General features: G+C 49.3%; 1 protein-coding gene across 1 annotated transcript in view; it reads right to left on the bottom strand.

Moving 5' to 3' along the window:
* Window positions 1-490: 490 nt before the first annotated feature.
* Window positions 491-16,808, bottom strand: part of SMAD6 (SMAD family member 6) — a 45,672-nt gene continuing 29,354 nt past the window's right edge. The window contains exon 5 of the mRNA XM_010572315.1: window positions 491-1,385. Coding sequence (XP_010570617.1) covers window positions 844-1,385 — 542 coding nt within the window. The 3' untranslated portion in view covers window positions 491-843. The remainder of the gene's footprint in view (window positions 1,386-16,808) is intronic.

The raw sequence follows: 16,808 nt of genomic DNA, 5'->3' as shown, positions 1-16,808 counted from the left end.
CAGGAGATACCTGACTCACAGACAACCCCCATTCAAGGCTGATAATGCAAACTGGTCCTACTAGGCCACGGTCTATTCTGCTCTTCCCACCAGCACTGATACCCATTGATTTGCACTGATAACCATTAATTTGCACAAATACAAACATGCGCGCTCATCTTCAGGATGTCTCTATCATGTTTTGTGTTATCAGAGAGATCACAGAGCCCTGAGCAAGAACAGGTATGGGCAACTTTCCTCTCACCTTCTCTGTTTGCTCCCTGGCTCTCAAACTGACCTCACTTACCGTCCTCTTGGAGACAACTGCAGCCCTCCAGCAACCCATTTACTGTTTTTCTAAGGGTCCTGGCTGAGATGGGAGACAGCGGTCACCCCTGTGGAAACTCCCACTGACTGCAGAGCTCCCGAGCAGACACTGCTGCAGACTTCAGTCGGGGGTGGGGGGGGGGGGGGGGGGGAAAAAAAATCAAGTAAACCCCCCCCCATAATGCGAATACTTTATTATCAATGAGTGACTGGTATTAGCTTTTTGTCTGGGTATTAATAATATTTCAAAAAACCATACATCAAAATTAGGGCTTTCTCCTATTTTTGCTGTATAATTTTTCTTTTTAAAAAAAATCTGTATTGAAAGAATTATATAAGCCAAAGTGCATTTTCTGGTTTTTGTCCATATACACATTGCACCATACATAAATAATTACATTGTAAAAATGACTCCATAATTACAAGTATAATATATATTTTCATATAATATATAAAACTTTATATTAAATCTAGGTAGATGATATTTGGGATAGTCTGTGTCTTTTCTTTCTTTTTCCTTTTGTCAGAGGCTGACCGTTATCGATTGTTACTGAGTAAAATCTCCAGCCAACAAGGACATGACGTGATAAACTGTCTCGAGTAACACGGCCCCCAGCCTTTGGCGAAGCTAATCCGCACGCTGTTCGGGTCGTAGGGCCCGTCCGCGTAATCCAGATCGGCTGTGTGCTGCAAGAGGCAGGACTTCTCGTAGTCAAACACCTTGATGGAATAGCCTGGCATCACCTTGCGCACTATCAAAGTCCTACAGTTGGGGATGTCCAGTGTCGGGGAGTTGACGAAGATGGGATGCTCGCTGCGGTTGTAAGCCCACACACCGTCCGGTTCTTTGCTAAGTAAAATCCCGTAGCCGATTTTACTTCGAGTCCTTCTCACAGTCTCGCTCCTGTTTTCTAGGTTTAGCTGTCCGAGGCAGAAGCCGTTTCCTTGAGGTAGGTCATAAAATATACTGACAGACTGTTCGTACACTGTGTAGAGGCGGCCGACGCGCGTCCGGTGCTCCCAATAGGCCACATTACACCAATGGCTCCTCTTCACGGCATCAGGCGATGTACTGGCATCTGTGGGGGAAAGCAGAGGAAGAGTCAGGGTTTGCTGTGACCGCCTGGGAAAAGACAGGTATGGAGGGTGAGCAAATGGCTCTTCCCACCCATCGGCTTTGCTCACATGGGAACTGAACTTGTGTTCAACCCAAAGCCCGTCTTCAGCTTAAAGCTAGTGCTCAGCTCAAAGCCCATGTCCAACCCAAAGCCTTGTCTCCAACCCAAAGCTCATCTTCAATTATGTCAAATGCCACCAAGAAAGAAGGCTCAAGCAAAGGCTGGTGACCCAACGGGCCACCCACCAGTTCCCATGCAGCTCAACACCTCTTCCTCTCTCTGATTTAATATTCAATCCTGCGTCCAGCAGCTGGGATCCTGTGTACTCAAGGTATGTGCATTTCTACACCAAGAGCCGGCACGGATACTCTACCACTGCAACTCAGCCACCCCTGAGCTTGGCGGGTCCCCAAGAGCCTGCACCATTGCTGTGGTGGTGTACCCCCATCTTCAAAGGCCAACTTGTGTTGATCTGAAAGACAGGGGATGTCCATGAAGTGCTTGGATGACTGACCTGACAGTTATCTCTGCTATGTAATATTCTTTGACAGCGATGCTGATGTTCCCACGGGGAACATGAAATCTGAGGAGGCATTTCGTGCCAAGGGGGAGTAGTTGCTATGAACTATACATGTCCTCCTACAAAACCATTGGAACTCTCTCCAGAACAATGAGAAATGTCTCTTCTTTCTAGGAATTACATTCAAGGAAGACAGGAGTGACGCAGGCTGCCAGAAATCTGTTTAATTTATGATGCCTCCAGAATTTATGATGCCTCCAGAATTTATGATGCCTCCAGAAGGAAGATGGGAACTCTCAGCCCTGAAAGAGCCCCGAAGAGGGTGAATTAACCTCTTCCTCAACATCGTTCCTGCTCCTACCATACCGGTTAACAGAAAACCACCCTGGGATTTCAAGCAAGGAGCTTTGCTTCAAGCCAGCCCTGTTCCATGCCCAGCATTAAGCTCCCTGACAATATATCACGCGCCTGCAGCCTGCTGACCCCTCTGCCTTCGTGCCATCATGTCCGATTAACTTGCACGCGGGGTGATGCCATTATTTTGCTTCAGAGACCCTATTGATGCACCGGATTTCAAGCGCAACCCTACAGCCCCGTTTCTTTTCAGGCTCAAATTACCCCAGAGGGGAATGGGCTCTCCTCCCCATTAACGATTTTTGAATTAAGCGGCTTTGTTAGAGTTTAACTTGAGTTGTAACTATACAAATTTAAGGGGAGGGAGATGGGGGGAAGGGGGGGTAATTGGACAAGCAGGGAGGCAGCAGGGCCAGTGGGATGCCCTTTGCCACGGGCAATGCTCATCATCTTGCACCAACCCCTTCACCCATCACAGGTCTAAACAACCCCCAAAATGCCAGATTGGGCCCCTTCTCCCCCATCATCTGTTTAAATAATTTTTAGGACCCAGCACAGCCGCTAATAGTCCCTTTTCGGTTTGATGTGCGTTTCATCCAGAACTGGGAAGGAAACCTCGCAGCAATCAGACACTTCAACCCCACTGGGGAAAAGAAACACCATTTCCCTGCATTTATGGCAATCCTCCATAGAGGAGCGAGCCAACAGCTTCGTGCCCCCTAATACTGGTGATGTCCTGGGCCTCCTAAAGGCATGAGAAAAGCCCTGCTGAACACAACTGGGTGAGATGCGCCCCTTAAATTCAGAGTTAGTGGCTCTGCACAGCAGGGAAATGGGTGAAGACCCTTGGTCAAAGCAACAGCAGCATCCTGGAGCTGCGTGAGGCAAACCTGGGTTTCTTTCCCCCAGGGACCAGGTCCTGTCCCCCAGCTACAGCAGGGTGAGACACTCCACCATGGCCCAGTGGCACCGATGGGTCTTTCTATCTCTGTGCTTCTGAGCCACCCTCAGTGGAAACCACTCAGAGTCACTCTGTAATAAGCCCATCCTAATGCTGCACTCTGCTAACGACAAAAATCAGCAAAACCAAAGGTTTTTCCCCATTCTTACTCTTTGGCCAGTAACTGTACTTCCTTTGCCATCTCAAATGACCCTTCCGCATCCAGATCACCAGGAGTTAAATGAACAACCCAACTTGCTCCGACTTGCTAATGACTTCATCTGCAAGTGCATGATGGATATGTTGTACCCAAGCATGTCATTAAATACTGACGACTGGACTTGACTCTTCCTGAAGTATCTCACGATGCCTTGCAAAGCATCAGCCACGTGAACATGAAGTTTTAGGGAAGGAAGAGAAGATTCAAATGTAATTCTGAGTTAGAAACACCCCCAGCTGCCTAGTGCCAATATGGTGCACTAAGATCTCCACCAGGAACAGAAACTATGCAGTATTTCTGCAGCAGTTGCAAAAATGACATTAACCAAGGTTATGGCATTAACACAAATCTGACCCAAACAGTCTTATCTAATTGAACATTACTGAGGCAAGACCATCTTTAGCTACATCTGTACAAAGCCCTGAAATCAACAACTTGGCAAGGACAAAAATCTTTTGACCTGCTCCAATAACATCCCCTGGTCTACCACCATGCAGATCATCAGTGCATTTTGCTCTTTAAAATGCACTATGGCAAATTGTTCCAGATTTTCTTTTACGAGGTGAAACAAGATGTAGTTCATAAATGACACAACAGCAGAAAAAGAAGAGGTACTGAGCAACTGAGCTTCATCTGCAGGTACATCTTCCACAGCATCCAGTTTCTACAATCATCTTTCCCCTGGGACATCATACAGTTGAGATGCTCTCAGTGCCTTTCCAAAACTCTTCTCAAATGCTAAATTTTGCTGCTGCGCCACTCGAGTGATGCTGGGGGGCTACAGACAAGCTCAGAGCTTTTCATCTGCCAGGCCCGGAGGCTGGTAGCGATTACCGAGCTCTGCATCTGTTTAACCTCCCCACCTCCACAAAGCCCTGCATGCCCATTAGGCAAGTTGGTTTTGTTATTACATTTTTTAGGAACTACCACTCGGCCCCCGAATTTCCCATACAGACTAAGAATTGGACAACTTAAAAACTAAAGTTTCCTCATCAGCTGAATTAATTAGGGGAACAGTCAGCAATAAACATTTAAATAGGTGTTTCCCATGGTTTATTGCAAATTAACATACCTAGTGGGGAAAAGCAAAGCAGGAAGAAACCAGTGTCTATTCTACAAGAACATCTTGCTGTAGGTGCCACCATCCCTGCTGCCATCTCTGCTTTCCAGGAACTGGCAAGTATTTTGGCAAAATCATCTATCTATATGCATACTGAAAACAGGGGAAGGTTTTTTTTACACCTCCTGCTTTCGTGCATCTGAAATAGCCTTCTTAAAATCACTTCCATGCAATTTATGGCATGAGCTTCAGTCCATCCATATGTGCACACATCTCGGGGGGTGAAATCCCTCCTGCCAATGAGCTTCTCATCTCTGTCACTCCGTCACAGCTCCTGCGCGACACTGCCAGCTCTGCCAGCTCGAAGCACTCCTGGAGATGTCCTGTGCTCCTTCAAATGGGCGAGGATATGAGTTTTAGGTAACTGCACATCAAGCAGCTAAAAGTTTCCTTTCCACCCCACCTTTCCTGGCCAGGCGCGAAGAAAAGGCTTTCAAAGCCATGCACCAACTGCAAAAGCAACCTGCCTGTGGCCCCCAGGCAAACAGAACACTCCCAAAGGAGATGGTTAAAGGGGACATCTGAAAAGCCTCTGCCTCCGGATTCCAGCAGGGTCCCTCTTCTCCCCCAGTCCCATCCATCGCCACCCTTGCCGGCTGCCCCACTCCCCATGCCGTGGTGGGTTCCTTTGCCTCCTTTTATCTCCCAGTGCACTCAACCAAATCCTGAAAAGATGAACTCATCTCGCAGCCCTGACATAAAGCAAGCACTTTAGCAAGCCCCTAATACAAGGGGGCCTGCGCTGTGTCTTATCCCCTGCCAAGTATTAGTTTCGCCTCCAGCTATTAGCCACTACCACTCAGCAGACAGCAGGGGCGGCCGGCAGAAAAGCATGTCCTCTGCCTTTTAAATAAATATTCCATTTTTTCCTCCTCTTTTTCCACGCTGCCCTTTATGCGCAGACAAGAAAATCCACTTTTTTTCCCTTTCTGCTGGAACAGAGGCAGGCTTGTTAGCTTTCTTTTGAAGAAAGAAAAATATTTTAGTCCTGCAGTGCCTCCCTCGATGGTATACCACGCGTTTTTAACAACTATCATTGTAGGCAGCTACAACTTCTAACAGCTACATTTAGGCTGGCGTCAGGGCTATCTCTTCCATCAAAGCCACCTTTATCGATCAGATAGACAGGCTGAAACTCTGGCTCTTGTTTACTCGTTCCTCCGAGTTGCCATTTCCTCCGTTGCACCAATGCCTTGCAGCAGACACATCCAAAAGGAAATTCAAACAATTTAAGATAAAAAAACAAGATAGGAAGCAAGATGGAGAATCAAAACCAGAACTTAATGGGAAAAGTTTCTTGCATGGTTCAGGCAAAAGGAATCTGGGTACAGGCATAAATGCAAAGAGCAAATACTGTAAATCCTCATGGCGTTAGCAGCACTGCTGCTTTTGCCCCCTGCAGGGTGCGGAGGTAAAGAAAATAACTTGAGGTTTTAGATTATTTGTGATATGACAGTGTTTTGTGCCAGTAAAGTTCAAAGCAGTGCATTAAAAGAGAAAAGAAAGATGCTTTTTTCCAAAACAAAATGCCGCACAGTCCTACTGCTTGATGTTGCACTTAAAAGCAGGATGGAAAACACGGGCAGATCACAAAACACATGAAATCTCTCTGATTCATGCTTCGGCTCTTCTGAAGCCACCAAACCTCTTCTCAGCAGGTCAAATGGCCCCCACAATATATGTCTGCAAGTAAGATCTTGCTGCGTAAGGAAACAGGGGTGAGAAGGGAAGTTTGCTGCAGTGCTTTGAGGATTATTCCCATTTTTGCACGGACTCCTGAGGAAACAGTCAGAAGTGGCACCATGTTGTTTTTCCAAGCAGAGCCCCGCATGAGGAACGGGTGATGCCAACCCCTCCTTCCCCATCTAAACCCAAACCACGCTCATGGGTTTTCAAAACACATTTAAGAGGTGCCCACAGGGAAGACCATGCATGTAAAAAAAAAAAAAAAAAAAAAAAAAAAAATGACTGCACTCTCCAAATGTGATGGGGACTCGAATACAAATCTATGCACCTGAAGAGATGAAGTGGGATATTCAAAAGTGTCCCCACAACTCAGCCCACATGCCATTTTCATGTCCCACCCTCCCGTACTCCTGTGTCACGGGGCAGCCTAATGCTCCTCTGGCCGTGGAGCTCAGTTACATCCTTTCTCAACAGCCAATGTCTTTCCATTCAGTTTTATTCCACTTTAGACACTATTAGATACATGCTCAGCCTTTTTTCTCCCCTCTGACGTAGCACAGATGCATGCTTATACTACCCAACACACAGGAGCGTGGAAGCAGGATGGTTATAGCCATACACAGGTCACTGTGAACAAGGTCCAGATAAAAAGCCCGACACAAAGAACATGCACATTTCCCCCAAATCTTTTAACAGTTCACCAGGGAGCCATTGGTTAAAATAATCCCCCACTAATACCCTTAGAAACAAGCGCCAGGGTAAAGAAGGGGTTAAAACTTTCCACAGCAGAAATGGAATTTTTATGGCCCTGGAAAAAAAAAAATTAATTGTCAATCTGCCCCAGCAAAGCTCACAACCATTTTCTTAAGCCAATATACTTAAAATACCTCTGCCTTACAAGTTTCAGCTGGAATGCATCACTGCAGCCCCCCAGAGTCCCTGTGCTGCAACCAGCACCATGGCATCTATGCCCGGCACGAGACCCTGCCCGTTCGGCTGGGGAAAAAGCTGAGCATTGTGCTGTGCTCCCCTGTGCAGGCGCCCTGGGGATGCAGGGCCACAAACCAGCCACCATCCATCTGTCCATCCTCATTGGGAGTGGTGCAGTGGGACTTTGAAGGCACCTTCCCACCCTTGGAGGAGCTACAGCTCTTGGTGAGCCACATCTTGGCCAGCAGCCGCTTCGCCAGCCCATGGGAGCGCTCCAACGTTGACTCCACTATATATATGTAAGGCAATATCCCAAGCCCACCAGCAAACAAACGCTGGGCAGGACCTGGGCTGCCATCCTGCGGTGGTCCTGGGGACACCAGAGGAGCAGAGGCAGCAGAAGGTCCTCCATGCAAAAGTCAGGGAAAGCCCTGATGAGGACAAGGACAGTTTGGTCCCCTTTTCTAATTATTTCTTGGTTTCTCCGATGAAGCAAGCAGCTGTGTGTTATGGCAGGACAACAGGCTCATGCAAGGAGATGGCAGTTGGGTGCAAGCAGGAGGCTGGACAGCCCCAGGCTTCTTCCTGGACCTCTTCCCTAAGGCTCAGAATCAATTCAGGATCCTTTAATGTCCCAGCTTTCACCAAGACAAACTTGCTCCCTGATTCATAGAGGCCCTGAAAAGCTGTCACCAGCTCCCCAGCTGATGACCGAGGTCAGCCATAGGGACAGCAGTCTAGACCTTCCCCCCATGCTGCAGAGCATCAAACTCTCCCAGACTTCAGTTTTGCTCTGCTGAGAGACATAAAGATTCAGCCCAGCCCATACCTCAATTACAAAATAAGAGTGTGATTTCGTATTACAATTAATCTAGTGTCACTGCTGTTGTGGTGGGGTCCCAACTCCTCCAACCCCAGCACAGCTCCTGGCACATTCCTCACATTGGATGTGCCTGTCATGTCGTCCAGCCATGGAGACCAGTTCAGCTCACTCATCCAGCAAAAACCAATACCAAAGAAAGCACCACAGACAGCTGAAAGGAGCCCTCGCTGCCACCATACCCACCATGGAGGAGGCATCTTCCTCTTCCTCCTCCTCCAGGCTTTACCTTGGAGAGCAGTGCTCTGGTGCTCCCCAGCCTCCTCCGTGAGCCGATTTAATTTGTTAACCCAGTAGATTATTAACCCAGAAGAACATTTGCACTGGGTTAATTAATTAAATTAGTTCAAAAAAGGGTCTGACGGGCAACAGAGCCAGTAGAAGAGGCGCGTGGAGAGGCCTGGGGGGACAGGGGGACATTTCCATGGTAGCCCAAGAAACAAAAGCAACACAGGACAGGAGCCAATGCCAAGAATTAGGATGAAAACAATTTTCTCTGCATAAAAGAAACCACTCAGCAAAATCATCAGCTCATGCTAATTTTTTTATATCCTTCAAAGAAAAACACATGCCATCTTTAGTTCTGCCTGGAAATCTGTAAGTCATCATCAGTTAGCTTCTTTTAAAGCTAAATTCAAGGAGTTTGTTTCTAACATACCTTCTCTAGCCATTAAATACACAGTCTAGAACATGATTTTTAAGGTATTTTAGTAGGGTTTTTTTCCAGCTCCCCTACATGGTTTACAAAGGTCTTTTCAGCCAAGGGTGAAAAGTCCTAGAAAATAAGAAAACTGGAAAAGCCCAACTCAGGTATTTTTCACTGATGTTTTTATGTGTTACTTCTAAAGGCCAATGTTTTCAGAGATTTAGGTGATTTTTTTTTTTTTTTTTTTTTTGAGTTGAACAGTCTCCATATAATCTCAGCTTCCCTTGCTCACAGCTTTCGCAGGCACATTCATCACTTTTAAGTTCCTGGGCTGTGCACGTAACCGCTTTATACCTGGCATGTAAAAGTTAACACAACAATGTAAATACATCTTCAAAAGGAGCCCAAAACGTAATCACCTACATTGGCTGCCAATTACGAAAGCACCAGACCTGTCATCAACCAGAATTTGGCTGAGACTTCTCCACTGTTGGAAACCAGCCCTGAGTAGGTCCAAGCCTGGCAAAATCCCGGGGTCATGCTTGGCACCTCCGTGAGCATCTGTAGCATCCCTGCTGCCCAGCCATCGGTGCCCCAACCAGCCAAAAAAACGGGGAGAGAAACGAGCTGGTGAAAGACATGGGGGATAAGGTGGGGGGAAGGTCTCCGCTAAGTGGTTTGCTGTAAAATTGGGAGGTTTGCTGAAAATCTTCCGAGCATCGTCTAGTTGAGGTTGGTTTTCTTCTCTGCCTCCTGCTGCCAGCTGGGCAAGGCACCGACAACGACAACGCTTAGAGGGGAGAAGGCTCATTCCCCGAGTGCCCTCTGCAGGGCAGGACTGCGAGGGTGGGGGATGCTGGGACAAAAAAATGAGGGGGGGGGGATCCCCTTTTTTTTCCTTTTTAGGTTGAGAACTCGCACGTTTTCCGCTCCTCCAAACAACTGTGTAGGCAATCCCTTTATTTTTTTTCCCTGAGCCTGAAAAACGTTGAGAATCCAGGAGAAATCACCCCATAAATCACCCGACGGCAGATTTCCCTTTTTAGCTGCTGCCGCAATGTCCAACGCTCCCCCTTCCCCACGCCGCTCCCGCCTGGCGCTGCGCCAGCCCTCGCTATTAATTAATCCAGGGGCCACCTCCTACAATCCTGGCTACGCCAACCGCATCCGACTTGGGCTGGGCTGGTGGGCAGAAGTTGGGCCAGCCAAATCCCACGGGACCTCCTGAGGTCTCTTCTGCCTTTCAAACCCCTTTCGGCTTTGCGGAGCAATTTTAGGTGCTCTTAGAAATCCTGACTGATGCCCTCAGGGAGGGAAATAATCTGTTCAATGACCAGAGCTGCGGCAAATCGGAGCATCCCGCAGTGGAGCAGAGACTCTGCAAAATGGTATGAATAAATAATAATAGTTTTCGCTCATAGAGGTAGTTTCGGCTGAGCGCTTCAAAGCATTTTAAAAGCAGAAACTAATTAGTAGGTCCCTCTGAAGAGAAACAGGAATAACACCACTTTCCACCTCCATCACGCCTCTTGGGCAGAGCACGTTGGGTGCCGGACTTGGCTCCCGGCTGAGCCTGGGAATCACCTTACCAGAGGGTGGTGGTTCAGAGGTGCAAGGCTTGGGCTGTAACCGAATCAAAGCCCTGCCTGGTTCACACCGGCCATTAAATGAAGGGGTTTCTGCCGCGGTGAAGGGGGTACTGAGGTGACGGAGCTATTTTAAGAAGCCAGATGCCAAGTTGGTGAGAACGTCACTGAGGCGGCTGCAGAGATGCCCCAGGAGATGGTCAAGCCTCCCCACCTCCCGCTGCCATGCTTGCTGAGAGCACTGGAGCATCCCCAGCAGCAGCACGACCACTAACCCAGCACAGGATGCCTGACACAGACACCTCCTCCAGAGAAAAGCAGCAGATTAAAAAAAAAAAAAAAAGGCCCTTTTTCCCTCCGGTTGTTAGATAATCAAAGGGCACTGAGCTCCTCCGGACAAAGAGGGCTGTCCTGCAAAGGCCACACAGCCAGGCAGCACACTGTCACCTACTCACACCGCTCTCAGCACAGCCCCAACCCCAAGTTACAGCTCAGCTCCCTCAGTTAACAAACAAAATTTGCCTTTTCCAGAAAGCAAATGCTCAGCTGGTCCCCCATGCAAGGACGCTTCAGATGTCCCAGGCTGGTCATGCAAAACCCGCTCCCCAAAACGCCAGCAAAGCTGGAAACTTTGGGCTTAAGAGCTCACACAGGACATGGGAAATTAAGCAGGCTGCGACTGCAGCAGCTTTGTCACGCTTTTCTATTTTTACTAACCAGAAAATGAACGAAGATGCTTCCCTGGGAGGAAAATCAAAGCAGTACCAAATCAAACGTCGCCATCGGATGTATTTTGAGAGCCTGCAATTGCACTCCAGCCTGAGCTGTTCCCTCCCGAGCAAGACCAAAGCCAGGCTCGCCCTGCTATCACACCTCTATCAGATTTACTCCTGAGAACAAGCCGCGGGGTTTCAGAGCGGAGGCAGACGACGTGAGAAGCAGCGAGCAGGATGAAGAAACACAAGGCCACCCTGATTTCTCTGAAGTGAGGATGCCATGCAGCCACAAGCAGCATCCTCGAGAGAAGACTGAGGCACCGGAGACAGATGTTTGTCGGCTTGATGCCAAGACCACTGCAAATATCAAGGACTGTGAAAGCTTTAGGAAACTATCACTGACCTGGAAAACAAGCTGTGACGGAGGAGTGCCAGGCTGGGGAGGCTCCCCGGAGGCCACAAGCAGGAGCCCATCAAATGTTTTTCTCCATACGGGCTGGGAATGAGCCGCTTTGCTCCTCCCTGGCTGGCTGAGTGCAGAGTCCAGCCCCGGGCAGCCATGAGACCCCAGTCAGGGACCTCTGGGAGAACAAAAATCTTGGGCTTTCATCCCAAGCCCCTGTCGGTACCCAGACTGGTTGAGGGTTTCCCATCGCAACCCATCCTCTACCCCGCAAAAGGGCTCCAGCGGATGCCTCCCCTTGCCTGATAATTCTCCCCCAGCATCCTTAAAAAAGGCTTTTTTTCCCAGCACGGTATCAGTGCCCTCACATATATGGGAAGCAGACAGGGGTTGAGAGCGAAATGGAAATTCAGGCTTTGTTCTCGCTGGCCAAAGCCCAAGATCCTTCTCCTGATAAAGCTCTCCCTGAGCCTTGCTGTCTGAGCAAGCACCGCAAGACAGGGAGCCACGGCTCCACGGCTGCCACTGCATGTCACGCTGCCTGTGGCTGCATCAGGGCCTTGCTTGTGGAGGATTTGCCAAAGTTTTACAGGGAATTAAAGGATTTTGGGTGTCAGCGTGGCCTTTGCAAGGAAACAACCCCTCCGGTGTGCAAGCCAATTTGGTCACGCAGAAAGGATAAACCTGTATGGGGAGGTCTTGGGGCTCCTATCTGTTGGAGAGGAATTAAAAGCAATGGGGATGGGGTCCGTATGTGGTGTGAGCAGCCATGGGAAGGGCCCAGCGGCAGGCGGCCAGCAAGGGAGAAGCAGGTCTCGGGTCCTGCGGCGCTGCAAGGGAGCACGGGACGGCTCCTGCCCTCCTGCTCGAACACGCACACACGTCTGCACGGCCGCAGCCAGGCCGGCAGGAACGTGCAGAGGGATGCGTGCATGCGTGTGCACCCACACACGCCAGATTTTCTGATAGCTAGTTCATGTATTTATGTGTAAACATCTTCTGGTTCTATTCCAGCCCTTATTCCAAGCAAGCAGCTCGCTCCACTAACAACTGCTTGTGGCCAGCATCCACGGGCTCTTACTCCCACTTAAAGCAAAGACTAAACAATGACTTAAGCATCTCAGGATTTAAGCCCCATAGTTGATCCCTCACATTCACAGTTGAAGCAGCGAGGATGCTGCGCTGGTGGTTTCTGCTTTGCAGGAGGACCTACACCACTGTGAACACCGTGGATAATAACCCTTTGTGCCACGGTGGATGCGCAGGGAGGGGTGTCCTGGCCCTTTTTCTGTAAAATCCACAAGTCAGCAAACCAGAGGAGCAGATGTGGCACAGGACATGTGTTTCTGCTAGCCTGGGATAAGGTCACCCCAAAGACCAAAGACAGCTTGTCTTGTTTTTGTACTCCCTGGAATGGTGCTGTAAATCTATTAAAGTGCAGATAAACGGCAAGAAAATTTGTGCAAGGGATAAGCAGGGGATGGGGGATGAAAACCAATGTATTTGCACGAAATCTACAACATTCACAAGCATCACTACAGCCTGGCGAGGCAGCAACGTGTGGCCCCTGAAAGTCCCTGAAAGCATCTTCACAGTCATCTCCCAGATGACAAAATTCCTAACCCTGTATTTGCCTATGGAGAGTGGAGGTGACTCATACTATATTACCTTCCCTGGCCAAGAAGTACTTGTTTTCATTTCTAAAAACCACAGTTTCTTTTAAAAAAGGAGGGAGGGAGAAATAGGAAAATACCAAAATACACGCAGAACTCCATGAGATATATCCTGTCCTGCTGCACTAAAAGGAATCCCCGATACCCCAATACTCCAGCTTCACTTGGGATGTTCAAAGAGAAAAGGATTAATGAGTTATATATAGCACGGACACAGCCTGAGATGCACTGCAGAGGCGCTGCCAGCATTAGCTCCGGGTCTCCCGATTTCCAGTAATGCTCATTCAATATAAGCCAGCTAAAATAATTTGTGGGTTATGAGCGGAGCTCAAGAAGGGTCTTCGTTCAGATTAAAAACCCTCCCACCTTTCTTGGACAAGCTCTCATCTTTCATGGGGGGCAGTTGAAATTTAAAGCTAAAAATAACCTTTTCAGGACCAGCCTATGCAGAGTTCGTGGTTGCAACTCCTCCACGAGACATTTTGGGGGGGGAATGCACAAGGTGCAGTTACAAACTCTGCAAATTAAGTACCAAAGTAAACGACCTTCCCATCGAGAGGAAAACGTGAAGGAGAGCAGGTCAGGCTCTTTGTAAATCAAGGACAGGGAGATTAACGGAGCATGTGAATGCTTCGTTATGGCTAATGAGTTCAAGACTGCACACCCTCAACGCAGCCGAGCACTGAAAGAGAAATAGCAAATTCTTCACCTCCCCTCAAGGGAAATCGGTTTTAAAAAATAAAGGCATATTGGGGGGGAAATATGCCTGGTATTATAGATTAAAAAGGCAGCCGGTCAGCAGCCTAAACCAGACCCATTTCTCTTCTCCATTCTGTATGTATCATATATATAAAATATCCACATGGATGCGAAGAACCCCCCTGCACAAAGCCTGAAGAATAGCTGAGTGTAAAATCAGGGTCAGATATTTTGCAGAAATACCTTCACAAAGCTCCAACAAGCAACACAGTTCCCACTTCGGACAACTTTCGCTCATTACTGCAACATTTCCGACTATTTCTGATGGGGCTGTCGATGATGTGGAAGCCCCATCGTTCAGCCCCAGTATTTGCAAAGTACAAACAACCCAATGCTATCAACATTATAAACCCTGTCAAGTTCCTGCACTAGAATCCTTAAATTGTTAAAAATAGGAAAGAAACTGCACAGTTCACATATTTTATAAAGCTGGGTTAAATCAACATCTGCAAAAAATATCCCTGTTAAACGAAATAGCAGGATTTCATTAAGTAAATTGCAAGTTGGCAAAAATTCTGAAAGAAAGGGAAAAAGCCACAGCCAGCCCTGTAATTTAAACCTTATTTTAACTGTGACAGCATGACTGTGAGAGGCTGCATTTCCAAATGAAAAAATAAAATAAAGTTTAAAAAAAAAGTACCTGTTCCCCCTGTTCCCCACCTCAGTGCACCACAGTGTCTGCGGTCATTACGCTAATGAGCTCTTCCCCAGGGAGATGAAGAGGGAGCAGGACTCACTTCCAGCCCCGCATCCTCCATATCGAACCCACCAAACCTGCAAAATCCAGGATTTTCCACCACGGGAGCACCCAGACGCCTGCATGGTGGTGAAGGGTGATGGGTGACAAGGTCCATGGAGCCCTTGGAGCCAAGCGGGCTCGGGGACACCCCCGTGGGTCTGCAGCCTTGCAGTCCCAAGCCAGCACCGAGCGAGCACTTTGCCTGCAGGCCGAGCAGCCAAAAGGTGGGATTTGATGGCTGTGGGTCTGAGAAGCAGCACAGTCCAGGTGACACGTCATCACTTTCTACATTTTAAACGCATCCTGCTCCCCCGCACAAAACCAGGAGCCAGCCAGGGGCTGGTGGCACCCACCCCATCCCGTGCGGGCAGCGTGGTCCTGCACGGCTGCCCAGCGGGTCCTGGTGCCGCGGGGAGGGACGGGGGGCAGCAGTCGGGCTCCTCGCTTGAGGGTCTCAAAGAAGTCCCTGAAGGGACGGGACGTGTGTCCTGCAGCTGAGCAGGACAGTGGTGCTCACCTGCAGGGAGTTGCTTTTGAGGTTTTTCCTTTGGGACCGGTGTTTTAGGGGGGTCGTGGCAGCATGTCTGCAAACCCGGGGTGCAACACCAGCCCCAGCCCCAGAGCTTGAGGGCTAACCTCAGCCTGGAGGTGCGGCTGCCCCCAGCATCGCCCGGGGCAGGCAGGGAGCAGGCAGGGTATCGCCTGCCCTTCCAGCCAGTTTTCCAAACCTGCCGAGCGCCTTTCCCGCCTGGGGTGACTCAGATGGGCTAGGCTGGGCTGTGCGGGGCGGCTGGGCTCTTCCCACAGCGCCGGCCAAAAGCCTCTGCAGGAGCTGTCCCCGCAGGGGACAGGGGCTGCCCGGCTTTGGGGAGGGCTCCTGCTTTGGGGACACCCTGGAGGGCACTGTGCTCTGGGGCCACCTCCTCCAGGGTAACACCCAGCACTGGGCGCTTGGGGTCCAAATATATTAGCTCCAGAATTACAGGAATTATTACAATTTCCCACCCAAAAGCACTGCTGTCCTAGGGAAATCACCTGGCAACAGCAGTCTGGGATCAGTAAAATCCTCTCATCTAGCACATACTGAATCTGTTTGCTTTGAAAATAATTGCAAAACCTCAGAACAAAACCTAAAAACAACCATGCCAATATGCGAACTTGGGAGATGAAGAGGAGACCTTTAACAAAAAGACCAATTATTTGCTTACAACGTTTTGGCTTCGCTATTTTTCCTGGCACTTAACAACACCGGAGTTATTTTGAAGGGCTGTTTGCTTCATGAGGAGCCGAGAAAACAGCGATCCTATTTCCTTTCTGATCTAAACATCCGTTTGCCGTGCGAGCGGGAGGAAAAAAAAAAAAAACAAGAAACAAAAAACCCTCTGCACCTCAGGAAGCGCAAAGAAAGGGGCGGTGGGTGCCAGCAGGGAGGAGAGCAGGCAAGCACCCACCCTGCTGCTCCCTGCTCAGTGAGGTTTTCACCGATTGCCATCCAAGGGGCACCCATCCCGTGCCAGCCCTAAATGAAAGGGAACGGCTGCCCCAAGGGTATGGGCTGCTTTCCTTGAAGCAGACCAAACGAAGGACCCCCGGCCGGACCCTCACATCTTCCTGAACATGTCCATGAAGGCAAAGGTTGCCCAGCTCACCGCCACCATTGGCTGCACTTTCTTAGAGCAGGATTGAGCATCTCCCAAGGCTGAAAACCAGGCAGTCTCACAGCCCTGTGCCAGATGAAGCAAGAAGTAAAAGCTGCACGGGCACTTCGTAGGCACACTAGAGATACAGCATTGCTGGAGCCTTGCAAAATCAAATTTGGGAGCAAAAGAAAGATGGTTGTCCTGGGGCAAGTGCAAGGCAAAGCAGGCAAACCCCTGCTTGCCACCAAAGCTCACCCCAAGTCATGTCCAGCCACACGGCGCGAGCCATTTCAGCACCCAGCAGCGAGCGGGATGTCGTAGGGGTGCAGGACTGGATAATCAGAGTAATTGCAAGGGCGGGGTGAAAGTGCTGGAGATGCTCAACCTCCCCGAAAACCACCGTGCAATGACTGCCTGCATCTTGGACATCCCGCAAGTCAGAAAAAGCATCCGCGTCAAACCAGCCACCTACAAACCAACAATGTCCACACCACCTGAACCCCCAAATGTCGCAACAGGAGGCCCCAAGGCTGCCAGTCCTAAACCAAACCCCGCACGGAGATGAGATCTTG

This window comes from Haliaeetus leucocephalus, unplaced genomic scaffold (genome assembly GCF_000737465.1).
Source record: "Haliaeetus leucocephalus isolate CR32 unplaced genomic scaffold, Haliaeetus_leucocephalus-4.0 Scaffold339, whole genome shotgun sequence".
Classification (NCBI taxonomy): domain Eukaryota; kingdom Metazoa; phylum Chordata; class Aves; order Accipitriformes; family Accipitridae; genus Haliaeetus; species Haliaeetus leucocephalus.
The sequence above is the reverse complement of the archived record's forward strand: the minus strand, read 5'-3'. Positions and strand labels throughout refer to the sequence as shown.